The sequence below is a fragment of the Phyllostomus hastatus genome, unplaced genomic scaffold, assembly GCF_019186645.2.
Source record: "Phyllostomus hastatus isolate PE091 unplaced genomic scaffold, TTU_PhHast_1.1 phas_contig_17, whole genome shotgun sequence".
Classification (NCBI taxonomy): Eukaryota; Metazoa; Chordata; class Mammalia; order Chiroptera; family Phyllostomidae; genus Phyllostomus; species Phyllostomus hastatus.
Genome location: NW_025333664.1, coordinates 2,634,664 through 2,661,022, shown reverse-complemented (window position 1 = coordinate 2,661,022; position 26,359 = coordinate 2,634,664). Strand labels below are relative to the sequence as shown.

General features: G+C 54.1%; 1 protein-coding gene across 4 annotated transcripts; it reads left to right on the top strand.

The window, feature by feature from the left end:
* Nucleotides 1–523: 523 nt before the first annotated feature.
* On the top strand, nt 524–25,287 carry STX16 (syntaxin 16). Of its 4 annotated transcripts, none has more exons than XM_045832661.1 (9): nt 524–1,440; nt 10,196–10,207; nt 16,662–16,769; nt 17,165–17,305; nt 17,976–18,141; nt 18,927–19,018; nt 19,488–19,631; nt 20,864–20,944; nt 22,636–25,287. In XM_045832661.1, exons 1-9 carry the CDS (start codon nt 1,309–1,311, stop codon nt 22,738–22,740), a joined length of 981 nt encoding a protein of 326 aa, XP_045688617.1. In that variant the 5' UTR covers nt 524–1,308; the 3' UTR covers nt 22,741–25,287. The 4 variants fall into 4 exon arrangements, with proteins under 4 accessions (XP_045688617.1, XP_045688618.1, XP_045688619.1 ...); XM_045832663.1 differs by having other exon boundaries at nt 525–1,389; XM_045832662.1 differs by lacking the exon at nt 10,196–10,207.
* Nucleotides 25,288–26,359: the final 1,072 nt, after the last annotated feature.

Below are 26,359 nucleotides of genomic sequence, written 5' to 3'. Positions count from 1 at the left end.
TAGAGCTCTAGCTGTTGCTTTTGCCTTTTTTATTTTTTTTTAAAGCTTGTTGTTTTTCAGATACATCTTTTTTTAGAATTGGGGGAAAAAAAAAAAAAGCGAGCGCGAGCCTCTGCCTGCAGTGGAGCGTGCTCGGCCTCCAGAGGCAGTCGTCTCCAACTTTTCCTCTCCCGCCCCAGCTCCGTGCGCGCCTCAAACTTCTGCCCTTCTGGAGCCCAAATTTGCCTGCCGCTCGACTCCACTCTAATGTGCGCGCCCAGGCCCCTGGCAGCGGTTTGCAGCGTGGGGGCCACACTCTCGAGGCCCAGGCCCGCCCGCTCGCCCGCTCCCCGCGGCCGGGCCCAGTTGGGGAAGGGAAAACCGGGCGCCCCGGGAGCGCCCAGGGAGAGGGCGGAGCGCTCCCGCGCCCTGGGGCCAGGGGGCAGGGAGCTCCCGCGCCCGGAACGTTGCGAGCAGGGCTTGTGAACGTCGCAGGGGGGCACTCGCGAGGGACGGACAGGAAGAGGGCCAGGGGGAACGCCAGAACCCGGGACCACAGTACGGAAACGGCCCGGGGCTGAGCTGCACTTAGATCCTGGGATGGAGGGAGCCGCAGAAGAGGAGTGAGGAGGCCGGCAGGCAGGCCCCGCTGCCCTGCTGGAGGCCGGCGGCCTGTTGTGGCAGTGGAGGAGCCGGCAGTCCAGAAAGGGAAGGGGTCAGGAGGTCGGGCCCGGGCCTCCGCAGGCTCAGACGAGGCCCACGAAAGCAGCCCCAGGCGCCCTGGGGTTCAGGGCCGTGGCCTCGCCCGGTTGTCCAAAGAGGGTCAAGGCCAGGCCTCTAGTGGGGAAACTGAGTCAGACCCAGGCATCAGGGCACGGCCCAGGCGCGCGTGTGAGCCAAGCTAAGGGCAGGAGACAGAGACGTTTGAGGGTCTCCGAGACTAAGGGGGGTAGGGGGCTTCAGATCCTCCCAGTCCAGAGCTGGATTGGCGAGTGAGACGCTTGTAGATCCGAGGTTGGATTGGGGAGGGGTCTCTGGGAGGTTGGCCAGCTAGGCAAGGATTGGGGGTATTTAAGTGCTTAGAGATCGAAGGCAGGCCTGAGGAGGGGGGCTCAGGCAATTGAAAAGCCTGGGTGGCTATTTGGGGAGGGGTCTTCGTGCTCGGAGGAGGCTCAGCGCTGCTCCTGTCTGGCTCGGGGTCTGAGGCCTTCTCAAGAGAAGCTGCTGCGAAGGGTGGGCCGACTAGGCCAGGCAAGAGCAAGACAGTGAACGAATCTGGACTATAAGTGGGCGGGGGGCCCCTGAACAGGGGTTCACAAAGGGTGAGCCATGGCCACCAGGCGTTTAACCGACGCTTTCTTGTTGTTGCGGAATAATTCCATCCAAAACCGGCAGCTGTTAGCCGAGCAAGTGAGTAGTCACATCACCTCCAGCCCTCTGCATTCACGTAGCAATGCTGCGGTGAGTCCCCGGGCGGCCTCTCCGACACACGCCTCGTGTGCACTGCGGCTCTGCCTGTCTGTCTGTCTCTGTCTGTCTCTCTGTTTAAAAAAAAAAAAAAAAAAAAAGGATAAGAGTAATACGGTAATGCGAGGTCTCTTGGCATCTGTAACCCTGGAAAGGGGTGGGGGGGTTAGGTCCCCGCTCCACCTCTGCCTTGCTCTCTCTCCCTCCTCACTTCCGCAACCCTCCCAATTCCTCGCCCCCGCACCCCACTTCCCCCCTCCCGCGACCGTCGTCACGGCACGACAATCCGCCTCCAATTTACATATGTTTTAACACTAAGATTTGGAGGCTTTCTGAAGCCTTTGTGTTTCGTTTTTTCACCCCCCTCCCCCACCCCCCCGTACTGAGCCTCCCTTTGGTTCTGAGGGATCGCAGGTCCAAAGCCTTGCAAATGAACGACACCCTCCCCCCAGACGAAGAGGGAGTTGTGGGGTTTGGGGGGGTTAGGTTTTTTTTTGCCCTTTTTCTTTTAATGGCCTCGCAGCCCGCTGTGTGGTCGTGTACCCTGTGAATAATTGCTTCACTGTTTTTCCTGGGGGCTCCTGTGTGTGAGACTGGAAGGTGCTAGCATCTTCCTTTTCCATTTCCCCGACAGGAAATGAAGCTCTCCCCTCCATTCGAATTTAAAAAACAAAACAAAGCAGTGGTTTGTGAAAATGAGCCCCCAAATAGCACAGGGTTTTTAATTTCATTAACCTGGCCCTTCGTGGAGCCCCGCAGCAGAGCCTCGTGTAGGCAGGGCCCTGCGCGATGACATGTTTCTGGGCTGGTGTCTGATGGGGGCTTCCTTTCCTTTGTGAGCATCCGTGTTCTGCTGTGCAATGAGGAGAGGGGGAGGTGGGCTGTCTGGCTGATCTAAACAAGACAGTAATGATGAGCAGCTTTCTAATATCTCAAATGGAAGAGGGGGGTCCTGAAACTAATTTGTAGAGGGGGGCTGCGGGCTGTAGACAGCCCAGGGGCAGCCTCGAAGGAAGAAGGAATCGAGTCACCCCCCCCCCACTCGCCCCCAAACCAGGTTCTTGGGGATTACACTGGAAATATACAGCTTTGGGAGTCACGCACTCACTTTACCTCTTAGGGACTGTATTGCCTTTTCATTTTTTTTTTTCTTTATGACTACCTAAATGCTTCAGAAAAATTACGCCATGTGTCTTAATTATGGGCAGGTTGTCCACCCAGACAGATTTTCCTTTCCGTAAATCACAGGTGGAAACTGTCTTTGGCCATTGTTGTTCCAGTAGAAAAGCTAGTCGGAGCCGTGTGAGCAGCTTGAGGGATGCAATCACGTACACTCAGATCAGAAATCACAGAAAACGGGGGTGGGGGGTGTTTATGTTTTTACTTACTTAAGAATTGGGGTCTTTTTGCATTTGTAAACTGAAATGGTATTATACTGAAATGAGTGTAAAATAGAAATGGCTAATTCCAGCGCTCATTTTGAAAAGAATATTCTGAAATAAGCCAAGAATTAGAGAGTAGAAATTGAATGAAAAGATTCCACATTGGAACCTGAGTTTTATTAAAGAAGATGATAAAAATTACATGCTCCTTAAAAATGGCTTGATTTCATGCTATCCCCTGGGGGGGAAAATACAAACAACTAAAAATCACCACCATTTCTAAGGTGTCTGTTTTAATTGAATGAAAAAATAGTGTTTGCTTTTAAATTTTTATAAGGTTCAGAACACTATGAAATGTTGGGTGATGTGAGACTTTTTTATTATTAATTATGACAGTAATTAGATCAGACAGTTTAAAAACCTGGGCTCTGAGACTGGCAGCTTTTTAAAAGTGCATCCCTAAATCAGGCCGGTTTTTAAAATGGTTTTCTAAGGCAATTAAAAATATATATTTATATATATAAGCTTATATATATATACTTGTGTGTGTGTGTGTGTGTGTATATATAAGCTAAGTCAAATAATTAAAAATTGATACCTAAAGTGGATAATTTGGAAAAATAGATAATGTCAAAAAATACAGATAGGTAATGCAGACAATTTCTTTAAAATAGATTTCCAAATCCAACTAAAATTTTAAAAATGTATATATAAACTAAGTCAAACAATTAAAAATTGACACCTAAAGTGGACAATTTGGAAAAACATGTCAGAAAATGTGCAGATAAGTAATGCAGACAATTTCTTTAAAATAGATTTCCAAGTTCAGCTAAAATTAAAAAAAAATCTATAAGCTAAGCCAAACAATTAAAAATTGATACCTAAGGTACACAATTTGGAAAGTAGACCTGTCAGAAAATGAACATATAGGTAAAGCAGACAATTTCTTGAAAATAGATTTCCAGATAAAACTAAAATTAAAAAAAATATATATATATATATATATATATATAAGCTAAGTGAAACAATTAAAATTTGATACCTAAAGTACACAATTTGGAAAATTAGATATATCAGAAAATGTACAGATATAAAATATCCGTACATTTAAATATATAAAATATATAAACTAAGTGAAACAATTAAAATTTGATACCTAAAGTACACAATTTGGAAAATTAGATATATCAGAAAATGTACAGATGGGTAATGCAATTTCTTGAAAATAGATTTTCAAATCCAACTGAAATTTTAAAAATATATACATATATATCAGCTAAGTCAAGCAATTAAAAATAGATACCTAAAGTACACAATTTGGAAAAATAGATATGTCAGAAAATGTACAAATGGGTAATGCAATTTCTTGAAAATAGACTTCCAAATCCAACTGAAATTAAAAGAAAAATATGTATCAGCTAAGTCAAGCAATTAAAAATTGATACCTAAAGTACACAATTAGGAAAAATAGATATGTCAGAAAATGTACAGATGGGTAATGCAATTTCTTGAAAATAGATTTCCAAATCCAACTGAAATTTAAAAAAAAAATGTATCAGCTAAGTCAAGCAATTAAAAATTGATACCTAAAGTACACAATTAGGAAAAATAGATATGTCAGAAAATGTACAGATGGGTAATGCAATTTCTTGAAAATAGATTTCCAAATCCAACTGAAATGAAAAAACATATCAGCTAAGTTGAGAATTAAAAATTGATACCTAAAGTATACAATTTGGAAAAATTGATGTGTCAAAAATATACAGATATTTAAGGCAGACAATCTCTTGAAAGCATATTTCTAAATCAAACTAAAAATATATGTCTAAGAGCATTAAAAAATATTTTCTGTATGTTATACCAGTTAAAATGTTACATTCATTAGACTATGTAAAATCTCAGATTATAAGCAATCAGATCATTTAAAATATTTTCATAGTCCAGACAATCTAAAAAATAGAATTTGCAATTAAACAAAAATGGTTTGCCTGGTTAAAATGAAAAAGAAAACACATTTATGTATTTTAATTTTGTGCCTTAAAAACACATGGCATGTCATCCGTTTCTGAAGTGCTTAGGGGTGAAGGTTCTGTCTGCAGTTTGCTCACAGATTCTACAGAAACTTTCTACACAGAGTCAATGTGGCGAGATGTTAATTGGCTAAGTAGAGGGTATAGTTTTTCAACTTTCCTGGAAGTTGGAAAAGTGCTACAAACACTTTTGGGAAAAATGCTCGTCTGATACAATTTTTAACAACTATGGAGTAACTTATGCAGTGTTTTTTTACTGCAGATCTAGCTCATAAAAATGTTTAGATCTCTTTTCTGACTTGTAAATTTTGAAACCGTGTAGCAAATCAAACTATAGCTGTCAAATATGAATGTGGGCTGGGTTTTAGGTGATATTAAGAAATTATTAATTAAAATAATTAACTGATTTAATTTCTAATTTTGTTGGAGGCCTACTGAAATTTTTAGTGGTGAAATGTCAAAATATCACCTCATAGTCTTACCCCCCTCAAATGAAACAAATGAGGCAAAGTGTTACTAATTGTTGAATGTGGTGATGAATGGGGGGTGGATTTTATACCATTTTATGTACTTTTCTGTATATTTGAAAATAATAAAATAAAAAGTTAAAATGTATACATACCTATCATGTTAAAAACACAAGTAAAACAATTAAAAGGAGACAATCTGTAAATATCTAAAACTCAAGCAATTAAAAAGCAAGTAACAAAACTCTAGAATTTAACTTGATTTTAAAAATCATAACCTGAACTGTCTGCTTTCTAGTTAGAAGAAAAAGCTGTGGAAGTTTATTTTCATGTGTGTGTTTATCTTACACAACTGAAAATAAATGACATCTAAAGCAATAGGGTTTTTTGTTTGTTTTTTAGTTTTAAACCTGAATTTCCACATCCTTATTTAAGGAAAAAGCTGTGGAAATTGGTTATAAAGTGGTGTGTATATCCATCTCACATAAAAACAAAGCACATCAAAAGCCTTAGCAATAAAAAAATGTACACGTGCTTTTTGCATCCTCGTTTGAAGGGGGAAAAACGTAGAAGCTGGTTGCTGGTGGTCTGGGGTTATTGTGGGCACCTGCACGTGCACACTAAAACAGGTGTGTGCAGCACTGGGGCGAGTCAGCCCCAGGCACCGAAGGAGCTGTGCAGTGACCCAACAACACGCACAGTCCCGAGAGCCAGAGGGACCCAAAGGTCACCTGACCTCACCCCTGTACCTGCCTTCCTTGACCACAGTCTGTGATGGCCCAGCAGCTGCTCACCCATTGCTTGTACTTGGAAAAAATATCCTTGCCTCCATTAACCCCAACTTTGCCTGTTACCTTGCCTCCTGGGGCCCGGCCCGGGGCCCTCTGGGCCTCGTCATCCTTCTGCATGACAGCCAGGAGGCCTGGAGCTTTCTCTGGCTCAGCCTTCCCGGCTCGGGCAGGGGAGCTTAAGTTTCTTGCCAATGAATGAAATCTAGGGTTTTTTTTTTTCTGTGTGTCCTTTTTAAACTTTAACACCCAGAACTGAACAAAATTCCACTTAATTGTGTTCTTGGTTGTGTTGATGTTGGTGAAACAAATAGTTAAAAGCAGACTGGGGTTTGATTTTGAGACTACCAGCAAAATACAGTTGTTGGCATTTCTCATTCATTCTGTTTTGGCCTTAGCTTTTGCTTCCCGTCACGGTCATGCCTCAGGCAGCATGAACTCTAAGGGAGGGGGCATTGGACTCGAGTCTGGGAATTCGGGGCCTAAGTCTCACTGCCACGGCCCAGGAAGTGTCTTTAGGCAAGTTTTTAATCTCTCTGGCCACCTTTGGCCTTATTTGTAAATTGAGAGGTTTGAGTTAGGTAATTCCTAGTGGCCCTGTGGATTCAACAATGCTTTCTCGAGTCCTGTTGTATACATCATTTCTCCTGACCAAGGCACAGGCCTTAGCTTCCCATCTGAAAAGGAGAAAAGCACAGCCGACCACAGTACCGTGCCCGTCAGCCCCACGTTGCCGGCAGGCGCCCGTAGCAGTAGCCCCAGTACCGTGCGAAAGTGATGTGGATGTCGTGTCGGCCAAATGCAGGTTTGAAGGCAGCCCCTCCATCAGACAGCTACAGGCAGCTTGGCTTTAAGAAGCTGAAATGAATGTACAGAGTTAACTAGCCATTCAGAACATGGTATGGTCTTGAATGAATGAGTGAGTGAATGAATGAATGAAAAGTAGAAGCCGGTTACCGTTCGGATCCCGCGTGTCGGCTCTGCGGTTGCCTTTGACCTCCCAGGATGCTCTGGCAGAGGACTGCAGCTTCCCTGTCAGTGCTCACTGCCTGATCGATTCTCTGCTGTGCTCGAGCGCAGGCAGCACGCGGGAGCTGGAGTGCACTGGTCTCGGATGAGTCCGAAGCTAGCGCATTATTTTTAATAAAACACGGTGTGCTTCGAGGGGAAAAGAAACGAAGGATTAGCCGTGGTTAGAGGAAACCCGAGGGCCTTCTTCAGCCCGGGCTGTGCAGCCGGCTACGGTCTGCTGAGAGTTTGCCGGCTGCCTGGCCCTGGGCCCAGCCCTTGCGAGGGGCAGCCCCAGCCGGTCCCCCCAGAGCCCCGGCAAATGAGTGCTGCGGCTTTTCCCACGGTCCAGACAAGGCAGCCGAGGGTCGGGGGCGCTGGAGCCCCGTCCCTTGTCGCCCACCCAGCAGCTCCAGGAGCTGGGGAGGGAACTCGGGCAGACCCGGCCTCGGGGCCTGTGCTCACCTGCCCGAGCGCCGGGCGTGTGCGTGCAGGTCCTGGGAAATGCCCAGGCCCGCTGTTTGCTTTCCCCCTAGAGCAGGGCAGCATCTCTCGCACCTCCCAGCCACGGAGCCCACTTCAGCCTGCACAGTGCGGGTTCTAAGTTTCAGTCCAGGCCGGGTCTGCTGGAAAATCAGTTCTCTGCCTAGAGAATCCAAGCATGAAATCATTGTATATTTCTCTTTAGATCTGTTTGCTTTTCTGCTTCTCAAGAGTCTGTTTGAGCGGTGCGGCTTACTCGAGAATAAGGGTACTTTGTTGAATAAAAGTGAAGCAAACTTTTATTTTGGCAGGAACGGAAATAAAGTAAATATCACTATAGCATAGAGCTGTATTTCCAACTCATTTTACTCAACTTTTCCAGACTTCCTGAGTAAACACAGATGGGTTTCCACTTATTTTTCAGTTTTATGTAGAAAGTTCTTTAGACTATAAATTCCACATGCTTCTTGGAGTTTTCAGTATTTTCTTGACTGCATGCCATCGGTAGGCCAGAAACCTGGAGCTAGACATCATAGAGATTCAGAAGGTGATGATGGGCAGCAATGTGTTTTCATTTGGCTGTATTTTGTTTTTTTCTGATGGTAATTCTCAATGTTTTAACTCAGGTCTTGATAACGTTTTCTGGAATTTGGTGGGGGGATTTTGAAAACATTCTGTTTTTAAGTAGCAAAATTTTTTTTGGGGGGGGATAGGTTCCCTTGGAATAGATGCCCCTCTGAGTTTAATTTCCGATACAGCGTGATGGTAGCTGCCTACCACCTGTGTAATTCCCAGAGTTGCTTGTAAAATCAGGGAGGCTGGAAGGTGGGCGGCAAGAGGCCGGAGCACCTGGGTCCGCCCGCACCCCAGCCGGCCGTGACCAGCTCTGTGGCTCGGGAAGCAGATGTATACATTCTGGAGCGTGGTTTTCTTATTTGTAAAAATAGAGTTGTGTGTAGCCCGTGACTCTAATTTCACCTCTTATCAACTAGTAATTGTTGAAACCAAGAGATGGGGGTCTGCCCTGGGCGGACGGCCCGAGAGCACAGGCGCACGCGCGTCCCGCCGCGGCTCGCAGCTCCTCGCCAGGGGCCGCTGCAGACGGCAGCCTGCGCGCCAGCCCCGGAGTCGGGCGCCTGGCCCGAGTCTCGTTTTAGCAATAAAAACACTTCAGTGCTTTCCTGATGAAAATGTGAAGTTTAAAAAATACAACTGTTTTCTTTTCCCTTTATGGTAGAAGATAATTCAATCAGATTTCCTTTTGACACTATCTTCTCCATTAATACCTTCTCTACTACAATTACGGCCCCGCGTGGGTACAAGCAGAGTCCTGTCCTGCTCTCAACAAACTGCAGAAGGGGTGGGGGCGCTTTCAGCTTTTGATGTTAGCTGGATTTACGTTAGTTTATGATAGCTGAATTTTTACACAGAGGAACCTTTCATTACATTTTTATTGCTCTCATTGTTTAATAATATTTTAGCCCTGACAGACCAGTTTCATTTGCACTATTAATTTTTAAATAAGGAAGTTATGTTTTTCTTTTGTAAATTTACTGCTAAGCATAAAAAAATCAACACAGTTGATTATTGAAATTCACCACTAATTATTTCAGGGATCAATACTGTAAAAAAAAAAGACGTAGTTGTTTAGATTATCTATCATTAGGAAATATCTGTTCAGAAGATAGAGTTCTACGTTGATCTAAACAAGAACCTTTAGGTTTCAATTGAAACTTAATCCTCTGGCTGCCGGAGCTTCTTCCTTCCTATTACCCCCTTAAAAAAAAAAACCTCTCCCTGTTTTTGTTTTGTGTGTTTGCTTCTATAATAGCTTTATAAATAATGGTGCTTTCTAGACTAATAGTAACATATGCCAAGCAAATGGGAAGAGTTTTTCTTTGCTTTTACCACCTGTGTCTTTCTCCGGGGAAGCGTGGTTTCCCGGCTGGCTTATTAATAATACCCACGGAGAAGCCGGGTCTGCAGGATTGAATTGGCGGAGACCTCAGATGTGCGGTCACTCACATATTATCTGAATGCAGCCATAGACAGTTTCTGTAGGTTGTTCATTTTCTAATCTCGCTGCGTTTGCAGGGCTGGTTTACATGTTAAAATATACACGTACTTGACATGGTAAAATTACATTTCAGCTCAGCTCTCCTATTATCTCTTCCTAGGGGGAATTTAGAATATTGTATGTGATATTTGATATTTATGAAACAGATGAGCGTTGCATTTTAGGGGAACTGAAGCAAATGTGTTTTATTTGCTTCTGTTGTGGTTTAATTTTTACGACTGTGCACTGTTTGTTTCCTATCATTTCCAAAACAACAATCACAGTAAACATAAATAAAAAAACATCCTGATGTAGCTTTTAAAAAGAAAATAAAGAATCATCATGGGGAGATTGTTTAAATGCCTCGATTAGTGGATCTTTATTTTTTAGTCAACTTGAGAGTTATTTAAAGTCTTAGTATTTTCCCAACTGACCATACTTTATCTGCCTGTCTGTCTGTGTCTGTCTGTCCATCCTGCTCTCTCTCTGCTGTCCCTAACTGGACGGGGCTCGTGGGAACGACATATCTCTTCAGGAGCTGGATGAGGTATTGTGTTTTGAATATTTTTGTGTGTCAGTTCATGAAATTATGCCCCTTTTTTTTCTGTAGTCTCTGGTCATATATAAAATGCTAACAGAGCTTACACATAGTTTAACATTTGTTTTGATTGCTTATCACTGCTGTGTTTAACAATTTAACGCTTGGGATTTATGGGCTCTACCTTCCCACCAGGTAGATGGGTGGTTCAGAGAATTCATAGCTCATGGGAAAGGGGGCCAACTTAGGGAGCAGGACAGGTGGGGCAGGCCCGTGAATGTGGTCAGCCAGGTTGTTTTTAGGGTTGTGTGTGCAGCCGCCTCGCTCAGGTGGGGTGGGAGGACCTGCTTCCGGGGAAAGCCACAAGGGGGGGAACAGCCACCACCTGTTAGGGTCTCCACGGTCGCTGCTGCTGCTGCTGCTGCTGCTGCTGCTGTTGCGTCGACTAGGCGGGCTCTCCGCCACCCCTTCCTGCCCACTGGGCAGCAGCACACTTCAGGCCTTTCCAGACTCCTGTGCGACTTTGCCAGAAGATGGAGAGGGGATGTCCCCTCTCCATCTCATGGACCTTCGTCGTGGCTGCCACTGAGAGGGTCGAGGGAAAGGGGATGGGGCCATGCTTGTTGATTCCGTGTGTTTCTGTTACCTGCTTCAGCGATGAAGGGGAAACTATTTTTCCTCGAGGGTAGGCCTTGTAGAAAGAGTAACTGGGGTGGGGAGCGCGTTTATTTTGGTTTTCGAAGGATGAGCAGTGAAGGTGGTGTTAGGGTGACGGTCTTCAAAACCACTGGGATTCCTAATTTCTAGATTGGGATCTACCTGTAGGTTCTAAAAACCTTAATGAGTTGGGGTAGTAAACAGGGACAGGGGACAGCCAGCCTGAGTGTCCTTCACTGGGAGCTGGTTCAGTTACCCAGCATCCCCACCTCTCGGTCCCTGGTCCACGGTCCCCGTGGGAGGCTGCAGCACAGGGAGCTCCCAGCACCTGTGCCCCGTGCCAGAGGGTCTGGTGCAGAGTGGTGTGGGCAACCTGGTACCCCCGCTTTTTTTTTTTTTTTAAGAAAAATAACTGACGTTTATGCTTGGGAGTACTTAGAAACTTTCTGAAAAGAGACACAAGAAACTGTTAATAGTGGATACCTTCCAGGAAAAGTCTGGGATAGAAGAGAACCTTCCTTTGTGTTGCCAACTTTTGTCTTTAGGTTGGATATGTATTTTTTAAACCACGTGCATGTACTTTATCATTAAGAAACAGCTAATGTTTAAAAACAGACCCTCAGCTGGGAGCTCCCCGCGCCAGGTGCTGTGGCCGCGCCTGACCACGGAGCCTCCCCGCCAGCACTGCAGGGCCCTGGGGAGAGCGGGGGCAGTGCCGCCCACACGCGGTGGGCCTGCGCACCCCTGGGGGCCGGCCGACGCGCTGGGTTTGCTGACCGGACCCCAAAAGCATTGAGGCTTGGGGCACAGAGAGGAGGCTTTTAGGACAGATGTTACCACCCCTTACTGAACGTCTCGGAGAGAGGGGACTCGTGGCCCCCGAGAGGAGGTACGTGGCGAGGGAACACGCACTGGAACAGCCTCGTGCTGAAGCAGCGCCGAGTGCTAGCCCCACGCCCGCCCGTGCGGCCGGCTGCAGGGGGCAGCCTGCAGGGTTCATTCACTTCATTCATCCCTCCCGCCCATTTGTTGTCGACTCACCCAGCTGATTACACTTGCACATTTATTGCTGCTGAGCGCCAGGCGCTGGGCCTGGTACCCGGCCTCGCTCCGCGGAGGCTGCAGTGGGGCTTCCGGGAGGAGGAGCGCGAGCCCCGCCCTCGCGGGGAGGCCTGAGCCCTCTTTGCGGGCTGGTCCCTGGGGCCTCCCCAAGCAAAGCCGTCTCATCGGGTGGCTCCCTGGGGTCAGTCCACATCCGTGATCACTCTGTGCAGACCAGCTGGGCCCTCGCCCCGCTGCAGAAGGGCTGAGTCAGGCGTCCCTGGGGAGGAAGCGCGGCCTCCGCGGTCTCTCCAGAGGCGTGTCCGGCCTTCTCCTGGGTCTCCATAGAGTCGTCTCTTTGGTGGGTGGGTTTTTAAGATTCTAAACAGGAACGTTCAAAAATCTCAAGAAGCAGAGGTCCAGCCCCCAAACCACACCGCCTGGGGGAGTCCCTGGGGGACCCGCAAGGGCTGGGGGCTGCGGCTGGGCTCGCTGGGTGCGAGGCCGAGGGCGGCTTTGAGCACGTCCCGGAGCGCGGCGGGGCCCGGTGTCCCTCCGCGGGTTCGCGGGGGGCGCTGAGAAGGTGGAGCCGGGGGACGCGCAGTGCGCCGCGGGACACGGGCCTCATGGCCGCCGCCTCGCCGCTGTTCGGGGTGTGTAGTTGTCGGGTGGAAAGGAAAACCTAGTAAACACCAACGTGTGTGTGTGTGAGAGCTGTGATTGTCAGCTTTTTCTATTTCTCCGTCTTCTGCGCATTTAAAAAAGTGTCTATTTTGAACATTTATTGTTTCATAATGAAAAACGTAAACACTTTTAAGTGTCACAGATTAAAGAAAAACCACAGCGCTGACACCCTCACTCTCTCACCCACGTGCTCGCTCCCTCCCTCCGAGAGCCGGGAGTTCTCCAGCCTCCTAGTCCGTGGGCCCCGGGGGTTCGGCTGGTGGTCCCCCAGCGTCGCACGTGCTCCAGGGCCGGCTCGCGTGGAGGCGCCCGCGGCCAGGCCGTGTGCCGTCCTCGGCGCCCCTGCTGGACTTTCCAGCTGTCCTTGCCACTCGGGCAGCCGGGAAGTGTCAGCCCTGCTGCTGGTGAACGTTAAGGTGGAGCCCGGTTCGTTTCTTTAAGATGGGGGGACGTGTGTCTCACTTTCTAAATCCCCACAGAGGCCTCGCCACTTCCTGGATCTCACAGTCCCCTCAATCAGCCCCCAAAGGCAGGGCTCTGGAGCAGGGAGGCCGGGGGCCTGGAGCAGTGGGGTGCCGGGGGAGGCGCAGGCGGACTCAGGGCAGCGGTAACCTGGGGGGCTGGCGGGAAGCCTTGGGCGTCTGTTTTGAGTGTTTGGCGGGATTTTGCTGCCCTGGGGAGGTTGAGTCAGACAACTCGGGGGTCAGGCGATCGCCCCCCCAAGTTCTTGGAGGACAGAGCTACCAACCAAAAGAGGAGAGCTCTTAAATTCTTAATTCTCATCAGTACAACTTATTATTTAAAAGGTGTTTCTATTTAACACATGTGGAAAGATGTTTTTAACTTCAGAAGCACAAGTTCTTTTAAGAAAAGCTTCCATCACCAATATCATGTGTCTGCAGAGGGAACTGACTTGAAATTCAGCAAGAATAAGTAGAGAGATTTAAAAATCGGGCAGCGTTTTAAAGGTCTAGAATTGACTGAGATGGCTATGAAAAGTGGTATGTCCTGGATCTTAAAAAGATAAGAAAACGTGTTTTTAAGTGGCAGGTGGGCTTTCTGAAGTTGAAAGGGTGATTTTACATTTAAAATATATTTTTATGTCCATATTTGTTTCAGTTTTAAATAACTGACGTTTATATTCTGTTGTATTTTTCCATCCCAAAACACGGTCTTTTTTTTTTTTAAAGAAAAACAGCACAAACTGTGACGCGCGTTCCGAATCTGCACCGGTGAGATAACGGACACGTTCCTCCCGGGTAGGGCCGCGCGTCTTCGTCACGGGGGCTGTCGCCTCGGACTCGGCTGTGAAGGGGCACGGTACGAGTCCACAGGCCCAAGGCCGCAGCTGGTCTGTCCCACCGGCATGCCCCCAGTGTGCCGTGTGGGCAGGAGAGGGCCAGCGAGGTGGGCTGGCGCCCGTCCCCGTCCCCACCGTGCGGGGGTGGGACCCGCATCAGAGCGTGTGTTTCCCGGCTTTGGTTCCCGAGCGTCTGGGAGGCCGGGGAGACACTCGCTGTGTGGGATCGGGCGCTGCCTGAAAGAGTGGAAGCTGCTTCAGCGCGCAATTAATTGAAAAGCCCTCATTTGTTTCAGCTAAATTGATACTAATTGCTGTGCATGTGATTTAGATAAAGAACATCTCTAGATCTTTTTTAGTTTAATGTGTATTTGTAAAAAGTAATAATTAGATCCTGAGTTAAAAACTACAAATAAAACCAGTCACTGTTATTGCTTTATTGAAATGCGACACTGAAGGCTGCACTGATAAGGTGCAGTGGGTTAGATGGTAAACCGCCGGGACCCACGAAGGGTACCTTAGCCATTTTAGGTTTGACTTTGTATAAACAGCTGGAGGTTTAAGTTCAAGTTCGGCCCCAGTTGGGCAACTCCCCTGTGTCCGGCCCTGGCCATACAGCGGGCAGCCGCTGGGCGCTGGTGTGCGCGTCCTCCCTGGGCCTCGGCCAGTGCGCTCCACAAAGCCACACCTCCTGGTGGCTTTGCAGCAGGACCTGAGGGGTGGACAGCCCCGCCTCACACAGCGCCTGCCCCGTATGGGATGAGCTCTGTGGCTTGTCCCTGCGGCCACAGACGTCAGCCAGAGAGGCTGCTTTTCGTTGACATTTATGTGCTCGCGCATTGCGAGGGGGGGGGCTTCCTGGAGTTCTGGTGCTGCTGGTGGGGACCTGATAGGGATCAGAGGCCTGTTTTGTGTTGTAGTTTTAATCTGAGGGTCTGTTGTCCTGATTTGTTTTCTCAGCAAGTTGCAATTCTATTTCACGGGCCTGTCAAGGTGATTGGCAGCTGGTGGAGTCGATGGCGCTTCTGGAGTCCACCAGCCCGGGCTGCACTCTGTCACTAATAGCTTTGTGACCTCAGGCCAGGTACTTACTTCACTGAGTTTCAAGTTGCTCATTTATAGATTGGAACCACGGGTTCCTGGCGCACGTAGCTTTTTCAAGGATTGAAGTTGCAAGAAGCGATGTAAAATTCCTGTTAGTGAACTCTCAGAAACAGACAAGGGGGCCGTGGGCGTGCGGGCTGGCTGACACACCTTGTTGTGTTGGGGCCGGAAAGGGTGCTGGGCTTGCGGGGCCCTCGGGGCGGGAATCCAATCACACCTCAGCCCGTCCGGGGCAGCAGTGGGTATTCTGGCCGCTCCCGAGGGGTCTCTGCTTGCAGCGCGCTCCCCGGAGCCACAGGGCGCTCTGAGAAACGGGGGCAGGCGCCGCTGGGAGCGCAGCGGAGCCGAGGCGAGGCCCCGGGGGCTTTCAGGGGCTTCGCTGTGAGCTCCCTGTTCGGAGTCCGGGGCTCAGTGCTTGAAAGATGCTTTTAATCTCGTTGTGTTCTTAGGTGATATTTCCCCCCTTCATCGGCAGATTTAACATTTCTGTCTTGTTCCTTTATTGTTAGGAAAGCAAACAAGTCCGGTGTTTGCTGAAGGAAGGGGAGAGGGAGGGGGAGCGGGGAGAGGCAGTGGAAGTTCTTCGCCCGGGTCTGCAGTGTGGCCGGAAAACGGGCGCGGTGCTGCCCGCAGGGGACTTGTGTGTGCTGTTTCCCGTTGTGTTTCCATCCCCGTTCCGCTCTTTGGAAACGGGCGGGCGCTGTGAGTCCTACGCTCCAGAGGGCCCCTCGGGGGCCCTTCCTCCCGCTCGCCGCCTCCCGGCGGGGGAGCACCGCCCTGAGCCCCGGGGCCGGGGTCGCCCTATCTTCTTCGGAGCGTCTGAGGCTGTGTGTTCCGAGGGTACGATCAGCGAGGACTGTCGGTGTCGTCCCAAAAGAGGCGAAAGTGTGGCCTGCGGACATCTGACCGGAGAAAGGAAATGACCGAGTGGGGCTGCGTGGAGACGCCAAGGGTCGGGTTTGCCGAATGGTAGACGATTTGCTAGCTGGTTAAGCGTTTCCTCCGCACACCTGAACACGTGCCTAACGACCCTGTGGCCACGTTAACCGCTTCGGCCCCGTTTCCCAAGGAAGCCGGACGCGTGCGAGCAGACGTCGCTGCCGTTGAACTTGGTGCTTGCTCCCTTGACGGCCTCGTCTTTCTTTTACCGCCTCTTGGAGCAATTTCCGATTTCAGTTTACGTCTGAGATGGTTTTGTGTCGGTTTCAGGTGTGCAGCGTTAGCGGCCGCACAGTCACGTCCTTTCCGCACGGTGGTCCCTCCGACGCGGCCCCGCCCCTCCCCGCACACGGGTGTCTCAGCGTTACTGACTGTGGCCCCCGTGCCCGCTCCACGGCCCAGCCAGGCATGCTTTCTCTACCTTGTGTCTGATCGCATTAATTGTCGACCACTAGAAGTTTTTCTTTTAAGGCACTTTTGTTGACTTGTGTATTACATTTCTGTAGGCAGATCGCGTCAAATTCCCGTTCACAAGTGTACCCGCGAACACTGGGAACCGGGCGCATGAAAAGATAGAAACGCAGTTCCGGCGTTAGCGGTCTCAAAGCACGTGCCTGGTCGGGCAGGTGTCCCCTGTTTCCGTATCTTCTTGGGGAGAGACGCTCAGCAGGGAGGGAGCGTGTGCTTAGCTCAACCGAGTCTGAGTAATTCTTGTAATGTTCCTTTATTTCCCGGTAGCTCGCTGACGACCGTATGGCCCTGGTGTCGGGCCTTAGCTTAGACCCAGAAGCAGCGATCGGCGTCACAAAACGGTCACCTCCGAAATGGGTGGATGGAGTGGACGAAGTAAGTGGAATGTTAGTTTCACACTGTCTTACGCACGTGATTGTGACCCTAACCTATTTTAGATAGTTGCCATAAAAAGCGGCTCTGGCTACGCCTGAATGCACGTCCTGGCAGAGCTTCAGCTTTCGGCGAGCCGCGTGTGCACGGCACCGGAAAGGTGGGCTGCGTGCCGGTGATCCTGGCTCGCAGCGACCGCCCGGACTGCGGGCCGACACTGAAGAGCTGTAGGACGTGCGGGGGTGGTGTTTGCACTGCTGGCTCTCTGAGTGGAGAGTTGCTCGTGCGCTCGGCAGCCTCCCTCCCGGTCAGCCGGGGATGGCGGTGCACCTGGCTGTCTCCGAGGGGGCAGGTCCCTGGCGCGCGCCGACGGAGCCCTGGTGCTCTCGTGTGCCCAGATCCAGTACGACGTCAGCCGGATCAGACAGAAGATGAAGGAGCTGGCCAGCCTGCACGACCAGCACCTGAACAGACCCACCCTGGACGACAGCAGCGCGCAGGAGCACGCCATCGAGATCGCCACCCAGGAGGTCACGCAGGTGAGCGCTGGGGGGTGGACGCCCGGCCCTCGGGGGTTCGGGAGGGGACCTGCAGAGGCGCTGGGCTCTCCGCGTGCGAGCGAAGGAGCCCGCGTCCTGGGGCGGAGAGGACTGGTCTCCGTTGTTGAAGCTACTGCTGAGGGTTGGTTTTAAAAAATAAACCCAGAGCATTGCCGAGTTCAGTCATCTGACTTAAAAATGTGTGTGACTTCAGCTGGGTATCAGTGCGGAGACATTCGTGTTAAAAGTGGTCCTCGTAATCGGAGACGGGGAGTTTCTGCCCTAGACTGAGTATATTAGTAGCCTAGGAAAAAATCTCTTGTAAAATGTTAAATTTGAGTAATTTCAAGTTCAGACGGCAGTGGTTGCATGCTTTGTTTGTTGGCACTTCCTGGGGGCTCAGGAGGAGAGGAGGGGGGTGTGGAGGGGGCCGCCGCTGCTGCCCTGCTGAACTCCAGCCCTCGGCAGTGGGATGGGGGCCTATGTCGCCTCTCCGCACGACTCCAGGGCCCTCGTCTGCAAAGTAGGGGTCATAACACGTGCCTCCTGGGAGGGTGGGCGTCTGCGTGGGGCGTGTGCGCACCCCTGCCCCCGAAGGTCGACCTGAGCAGCGTTCAGGCTCAGGGGTGCTCCCCCAGGGACAGGCACGAACCTCGGGGCCCCGTCTCAGCTGTTCCACAGGTGCCAGCGTGCAGTGCAGGCTCTGCCCAGCCGGGCGCGCCGGACCTGCTCGGAGCAGGAGGAGCGGCTGCTGCGCAACGTGGTGGCCTCGCTGGCGCAGGTGCTGCAGGAGCTCTCCAGCGGCTTCCGGCACGCGCAGGCCGGCTACCTGAAACGTGAGTCTGGCCTCCATGTCAGGCCTGAAGAGCTTGACCTCAGCCTAGCCCATGGAACGACCGGTAGCTCTCTAGGTGTTGGAATGGGGGGCTGCTAATTAATAGGTGAAACCAGTCACAATCACACTAAAGCTCCGTATTTCCATAGCAACCCCAGTAGCTGAGAGTGCCCGGAAACCTTTCTGGGGGGGGTCCCACACTTCCTCTGAGCCTGGGGGCTCAAGGGCTGGGGGTGGGCTCTGGATTCCAAAGAACACAGCCAGTGCAGCTGCGTTCCCCTGGGTACCCCACAAACTGTTTCTCCTGTACCACCGTTAGAACCGGTGACTCCCCACATGCTCTGAACACTAGTCCTTCCCCTGTCTGACAACTGCAGGCTTGTGTTTTAATGTTATTACTTCTAAAATTTGGTTTAGATCCATGTGAAATTTGCACTAGAGATGCTTCTAGAGAAAAATACTGATTTTTTAAGCAGTGTTTTGTAACCGTAGTTAGAGCAAAGATTCTGCCTCACGTGGACACGCCCCGGTGAGATCGTTCTGTCCCTCACTCAGCGCCCAGTTGCGCACGTTAACGTGTCGTGTGCCAGGACTGCCCCAGAGCGCCTGCCTGGTGCCGTGTTTACGGCCTTTTCCTGCCCACGCCCACATCTGAAGCCGCTGAGGGTGTCTCCGTGTTGACTGTTGAGTTTCCATCTGGATTCCCCTTTTTGCGGGTGGCGCAGTCCACCCGGGGACGGTGTGCACGGCTTGCACCGTGGAGTAAAGGGAACTCCTCTCTGCTAGGCATGAAGAACCGAGAGGAGCGGTCCCAGCATTTCTTCGACACGTCAGTACCGCTCATGGACGATGGCGAGGACCACACTCTCTATGACCGGGTGCGTGGGGGGCTGCGTCCTGCTTTCGCTCCTCGTTCACCTGTGATCTGTGTGCGAGGCGGGTGGGCCCACGGTGTGGGACTTGCGGGCCCACCGGAAGTTTCACCGCGGGCTGAAGCTCAGCCTCCCTCCTTCCCAAAGCCTCCGGGGAGACCCCGGGATCGCCCTCCAGAACCCGGGGGCAGGTGCTCGGGGTTCTCCCTGCTGGTCTGGCCGCCCGACCTGCGTGGCTGCGAGCCGGGGGTCCTCGCCCTGCGCCGCACCTCAGCCAGTCCTGCCCTCGGTCCCGCATGCTCTGGGGCTTTGGCTCGTTCCTGTTAGCGAAAAAGAAGTGCTTTTATGTTTTTTCTGTGCTCTGCAGAACAGTTTCCAGAAATCATTTTCTTTCGATCACGTCTAAAATGGTACACCGTGGCATCCTCGCGGGGGAGAAGTCTGACATAAAGATCCCGTGCTCTTGTCCGGCCAGGGTTTCACAGACGAGCAGCTGGTGCTGGTGGAGCAGAACACGCTGATGGTGGAGGAGAGGGAGCGGGAGATCCGCCAGATCGTGCAGTCGATTTCTGACCTGAACGAGATATTCCGGGACTTGGGAGCCATGATTGTGGAGCAGGTGTGCGAGTTCACCCCTTCCTGGTCGGGGTCCTCCCGCCGTGAAAGCGGGTCCTTCTCTATCCAGGCTCTTTGCGCTGTGCACTCCTGTCAGGAAAAGACCTTGCACCTGCCCCCGGTGTGTGTGTATGTGCGTGAGTGTGCACACGCATACACACATGTACGCACACACAAAGTATATACATGTCCCGCTTCTGTTCTCTTGATGGAAAAAGACAGTAAACCTGTTTTCAGACAAACCAGCAGACAGACGGCAGACGTGCTCCTGTTCTCTGCCCCGGGGTGCTGGTGCGAGCGCACCCCGCCCACCTTGGGGGCCCGGGCAGCTCTGCCCCCGCTCAGCAGTGACTCTGGCAACAGATAAGGCCTCTCTTCTAATTTTGGCAGGTCACCGCGTGACAGCAACTGGAACCACTAGCTTTCAAGTGGAATTAAATTGTTTGTTCGCTGCTATAATCTGATTAGGGTATTTTATTATCTTGCCGGTGGGGATCTGGGTGCTGATCCCCATCAGACCAGCGGAGAGTGGAGGGTCGGGGCTGCAGATGATCTGGTTACGTTAATTACCGCCGCGGCTCCTAGGGCGCCACCCGCTCTCCCTTCTGAGGCGGCGTGCGTCCGTTGAGAGCCCCACGCTGCCGTGCGGCCCAGTGTGCCCTGCGCCCCAGTGTGCCCTGCGCTCTGTCCGAACCAAGGCACTAAACAGTTGCGGATGGAGGTCTCCTCGAGGCAGGTGTGAGGGGGCGCAGGGTGGGTGGGAGCGCACCGTCCTTGCTCCGACCCGTGACAGCCGGTGCTGACGTCCACAGACACGGCCGTCCGTTTCCAGGCCTGGCCGTGCCGGGTCTGGTGACCCTGGAGTCCTCAGCCCGCTCAGCCCTGAGCAGCAGGCGGTCCCCGGAGCTCGCCCTTGGCTGCTCGAGGCCGGTTTCCACCAAACCGTGCATTTTCTAAAGCACCAGGAAGCCCGAATGTGGCACCTCCTATGGCGATGAAGTCCAGACCAGAAACTTCACCTTGTCGGTCTTTCTTGCTCCTGAGCTAGACTTCACTGCGGCCGACACCGCCCTCTGCCCTGCGGCCTGACACCGCTGGCTGGTGGGCCCTGAGCTCCCAGCGGGCTGGGCAGCGCGGCCGAGTGCGCAGGCACCCCCGGGCCTGGTGACGTGTGTTTCTGCGGCCACTTTCCCCCCATGTGGTTGCTGACTGCCTGTCACTGTCATTTCTTGCCAGGGCACAGTCCTCGACAGAATCGATTATAACGTCGAACAGTCCTGTATCAGAACTGAGGACGGCCTGAAGGAGCTTCACAAGGTAGCACCCTGTCTTTGGGCAGCTGAGAACCTGGGGGGGTGTTACCCAATGCCAAGAATTTTGCGGGGGGCGGTGTTTTTTCCACCATGGCCGCCTCCAGGGCTCAGCACCAGAGCGTACCAGCGGGCAGCGGGGCCCGCTGCCACTTCGCTGTCACTGGTGTTTGCAGGGGCACCTCGCACTTAGATCTGAAATTGCTGCGAGCTCCCTTCCGTGACAGTGAATTCTAGAAGAACGGGGGTTCCCTGCTTTCAGAAAACATTTCACCCTTCGAGTCCTCCTGGCCTAGGAAGGCGGTTGAGGAGCTCTCGCTGGAACGCGCTGCGCGTCCCGGCTGCACGCGGAGGCCGACGTGGCGTCCCGTGCGGTGGCGCGTTCCCGGTGAGTGAGCCGCCGCGGGAGCGGCACCCTGCGGAGGAGAGAAGCCTGACTTGCCCTTTTAATCACCGCAGTGCGTCTGTGCGCGCACCCCCACAAGAGAGTGGTTTGTTGAAGTGAGAGTATCATTAGCTCTCTTGTTCTTTGCTAATAAGGTGGCTATTTGGGGACTATTTTTCATGATATTTGTTAGAAATAAATGGGAAGCATCTTAGCTCTTGGGACCGCGTGTGAGAAACACACCCACCCGTACACTGCCGAGGGGCTCCTGCGCGTCGTTGGTCCCTGTTTACTTTAAAAGCCCTGGAGCGCCTCACAGATGACACAAACCCCGTGCACCTCCTGTGTCTTTGGCGCCCGCTGGCGTGTCTGCCACATCCCGAGCGGTCGTCCGGGTCCCTCACGAACCGCCCCATCGTTCGTCCAGAGCCGGTCCCCGTCCCCAGCGGAGAGGGCCCTCCCCTAGCGGCCCCAGGCGCACAGGCGAGGCCCGCACGGGTCTGCCCGGAACCCCAGGTTCTCGGGGTGTGTCGCTGCGGTGGGGCGTCCCGGTCCAGCCTGGGACGAGGAAGGAGCGGCCTCGTGTGGGCCTCGGGCTGCGGAAGCGTCCGGGGGCGTTCGGCGGCCACACCGGCCGGTGCAGGAGCGAGCCTGCCTTGAGCTTCTCGCTCTCCGACGCCCAGGCTTGGGTCTGCCGTGCGACCGAGTATGTGTCGGTCGTGGAGTTTCTTCAAGTCGGCCGGCGCGTGTTTTGTAACAGAACGCAGAGGAGGGGAAAAGCTCGTCCGCGGGAGCATGCAGACCTCGGGGGAACTAGAACTTTGTGTGGGGTCCTCCTTTGTAAATCGTTTGGAGAGGCTGAAGCACGTGTTCAGCGTGGGCCTCCCCGGTGTCCGGGCACTTCCCGGGAAGGGAAGCAGGCTCGTCTCCTCGCGCACGGCGCCCTGCTGTCGGGGACGGCGCCCGGCCCCTTGGCGGACCGCTGGTCCAAGGCTGACGGAGCCTCGGGAGTCGCCTCCCGCCGGCAGCGGCCTCTCCGGCCCAGCCCGCACATGGGCGGCAGGTCCCAGCCCCGGGTCAGTGCCCCCCGGAGGCCGTCGCGCTCCTGCGGGCGCAGTGGCAGCAGGTCGGGGCTCTCCTTGGTGCCGGCCGGTGCCGGCCGCGTGCGCGCGGGCCGGTGGGGGCGAGCAGTGAGGGAGCCGGTAGCCAAGGTGTCGGCTGCACGGAGGGACCCGAAGGAAGCCTAGGGCGGGAAACGGGGGGCACTTGGCTTTGGGGAAAATAACCGCCTTTCCCTCCTCCTCTTTCTGTAGGCAGAGCAGTATCAAAAGAAGAATCGGAAGATGCTTGTGATTTTAATACTATTTGTCCTCATTATCGTCCTCATCGTCGTCCTCGTCGGCGTGAAGTCTCGCTGAGCGGCCGGGTCCGTGTGCCGCGCGGATCGGGCGCTCGGGCCGAGCTGGGCAGCGCCGCCGCCCGTGGAGGGGGGCCGCCGGGCCGTCACATGGACTCCTGGACGGCGCTCCAGCGGGGGGCGGCCTCGGCTTCCTGCTCTGGCGGCGATGGGAGGACCTTGGCGCTGCCGCCGGCCGCCGAGGGAGCCCTGTCGCCCGCAGCCCGAGAAGAGGAGCGGGACGTGGGCGGCGCCACTCCGCGGCTGTGCGGTATCGTTGTGTGTGCTGTCCGTCCGAGCTAAAGTAATCTTGGGGGGAAAGATGTTTGAAAACCATGTGGTTTTTAAGGACTGGCACCAGAAGTTTACGGGTAGAGGCAAAATGCCTCTTCGTCTTTCTCTGCTTGTTTCCCAGTTGAAAACAAACGGAGAAGTCCTCTACGAATTTACAGCCCGACCCCCGTTACCTTAGGTTCGCTTTTCCATCACTGTTAACGATCAGAGTAACAAAGTGTGAAAAATGAGAAGCCATCATCGATGTTAATTAACACATTCAGACGGGCCGGTGAAAGCAGCTCCGTGAGTTTAAATTAATTGTGAATGGAGCAGCCCTCGTGGGAAACGCCCGCGCCGCGCGGCCGCTGCAAGCCCCGAGGGCGGCCGGGCGCACTCGCCCGCGCCCAGGGCCGGCGCGGGGACCGGCCTCCCGCGGCGAGGGAGCGGGGCGGGGCCGGAACGTCGCCAGCGCCGGCGTGCGCGTCCCCAGCCGTCCTCGCTCCGTCTGTCGCGCGCACGCTGCCCACCTAACGACCGGTTCAGACCGGCCGCCGCTGAGCGGGCTGTGAGTTCACACAGCGGCCACTCCAGAGGGGCCCCGCTTCGGGGCTCAGTCATTAACCCCGCGTCACGCCAGTTCAAAGTCGGGTGCTCCCCGGGGGGTGTGCGTCACGGGCTCCCCCGTTGCCGCTGCCCATGCCCGGAGGGGAGGCGTCTTCCTGCCGCCGCCAGAGCGGCGAGGCTCCCGAGCGCGTCTGTGCCCTGTGCCCGTGGCCGCCGGGCTGCTCCGGTGCCTCCTGGAATTGCGCGCGCGCGGGGGCGCGCGGGGGCGCGCGGGGGCGGGGGCGACTTGGGCAAGGGAAGCCGTTCGTGTGCTGTGTGCCCTTGTCTCTCTCTTGACGGCTTCTCCGTGGTGTTCACCTCTGCGTGTTACCTTTCATCCGGACCAGTCCCCCACAATGCTGCTCTGGAATTCGACTTGGGAGTCGTTTCTGGGAATTTAAACTTGACTCAAGTGGCCCCAGCCCTCCCTTTCCAAGTTGGTGCCGGCACCAGGGAGCCCCCGGTCTCACGACCGATGTGGCCGTCCGTAGGGTGACCGCAGGTGCCCCTGGCATGGTAGGAAGTGGCGTCACGTTGCCGGCGCACAGTTGTGGGGAAGAGAAGTCAGGGACCGGGAAGCCAGCCTCGCCGCGGTCGTCCTCGGGCCGCGGGGCTTCCGCGGGTGCTGGGAGGGGCTGCGGGCGCCCTCGCTCGTCCCGGCCGGCCCGACCCCGGCGGCGGGGGCCGGCGTCCCTGCCGCTGCTGGGCCGGGACTGCCGGGACCCAGGGCCTTCCTCCCGGACGGCCTGTGACACTGACACTGGACCGCTTCTACAAGTGCTGTCCTCACGACCCTTGAGGGACAGTGGCCCTTTAAGAAAGGACCCCTATTTATTCGTATTTATTTTCAGTGACTAAGGCGACTAGGGTTGGTTTTTTTCCCCCAGCCCATAGGGATAGATCACGGATCTGAAGTGGCTTTAAGGCTCTCGCTGCGGTGGGTGGACCGTCCATCCTGACGGAAACCAGGGCGGCGCCAGCCAAAGCCCCGGAGCCTGCGTGCCGGCCCGCTGGGCTCCTGCAGACACGGGAGTTCCCTGCCGAGCCTTTACCGGGGGCACATCGGCACTGGGGACAGCGAGGGTGACGCGGTCATGGTGTCCTGGAACCGCAGGGCCACTCCGTCCCCACAAAGGGGACGGCTCCTGGCCCTGCCGCAGCTGCTGTCCGCGGGAAGGCCCTGGCCGGAGTGGTGGCTCTGTCAGGCTCCCCCGGCCCCCCGGGCTTCGCCCAGAGACAAGGGGCAGCGGGGGCCCTGCCGCTCCGAGTCCCTGGCCTGTCCGCCTGGTGAGAGGGGACCTGGACGGGTGCATGTCCTCAGGTCCCCAGAGCCCCTGCCCTCCCCCAGATCGTGGCTGGGGCCCACCGTCTCCGGTTTTACTCATGGGGTGGGGCCGGGGGTGGCCTTGCCATGGGCGCGGAGCCTGGTCGGTGTCCAGTGGATTGGCCACGCTCTGCTCGCTGGGCGCTTCGTTTGCGTGCTTCAGTGTCCTGTCCCGGCTAGTGGCTTCGTGACGGCAGCGGAACCCTCCCAGCCGAGTCGGTCAGAGAAGACGTTTTCCTGGCGTGCTTAAATAAGGCAATTAGTGAAGCGCTTCTGTCCAACACGCCTGTTTTGTCCTTTTTCAAAACTGATTTCCTGTTACTGGAAACTTTTGTACAATAAAGCAGCGGTGGAGATGGAACAGCACCCCGCAGTCCTCGCGTTAATTGTAGCCGCGGGGTTGGTGTTGTCCTCAGAGGCCTCTGGGTCCTGGGGGGGGGGGCACCTGGGCCCCTGTGTCGTGCATGAGGCCCTGGCCTCCCTCTGAAGGTCCGTCTGCCTGTCTGGAGGACACTGTCCAAGGGCCAGCGTCTTTGCTGTCCAGGAGACAAAGGGGCAGATCTTTATTTCCTCGCGAAAATCTGTGCTTCACGTACATACCGAGCACCACTTGGGGAGGGTCCAGAACAGTCGGTGTCTGCACCCTCTAGAGAGGTAGCCCTCACACCCCGGCTCCGGGGGGCTTGAACTTCCAGAGGCCTCGGCCGTCCCACCCTTGCTGCCCGGACACTTCAGGGGCAGTGTTCGCCAGTTGAGCTCAGAGCCACGGCGCTGTTTCCGCCCAGACGTCTGCATCCCCTCCTCCGAGGCCAGGGTGGCTCTTCGTCACACGTGTGTGCCCGACGGGAGACGCCGTCACGGTGCCACAGCGCCTGTCTTTTCAGTTAAACTCCCGAGTCCCCCGGGGGAGTTGCCTCAGCGAGCTGGGCATGGGGCCCCGTCGTGCTGCCGGGGTCCGCGTCCCTCCTACCTCGCGCGCCCGTCCAGGGCCCCGCACGGGCGCGCCCGCGTCGCACCGCACTCTGCCCTGGTGTCCGGCCGGACCTCACGTCCCCCGGCTGCTCGGCAGCCACTGGCCCTGTCCGGGAGTCACGTCGACTCACAGGGCGGACGCGTCCGTCCCCTAGGCCTCAAGAACATTCTAGATCAGTGGCAGCGTTGAAGAGCTGCATCCTGCTCTTCTGCAGCGGTTCCGGGGGCGGCCGGGGAGGTGCTTCCCGTGCGGCAGCTCCTCAGGCTTTCCCCACCCGTGTCCGGTGGCCTGCTCTTGAAGGGGCGCCGCAGGCAGGACCGGACACGCTGCCCGCTGAGCAGAGAGCTGGAGGGCTCCGGCCCGGCCCTCGGGCGCGCCCGGAAGTGTGGGTGTTTACGGGGGGGTCTTTCTGCACACCGTGGCGGCTGGGGGGCAGCCTGGGTGCAGGTTCACCCTGCCGACGGC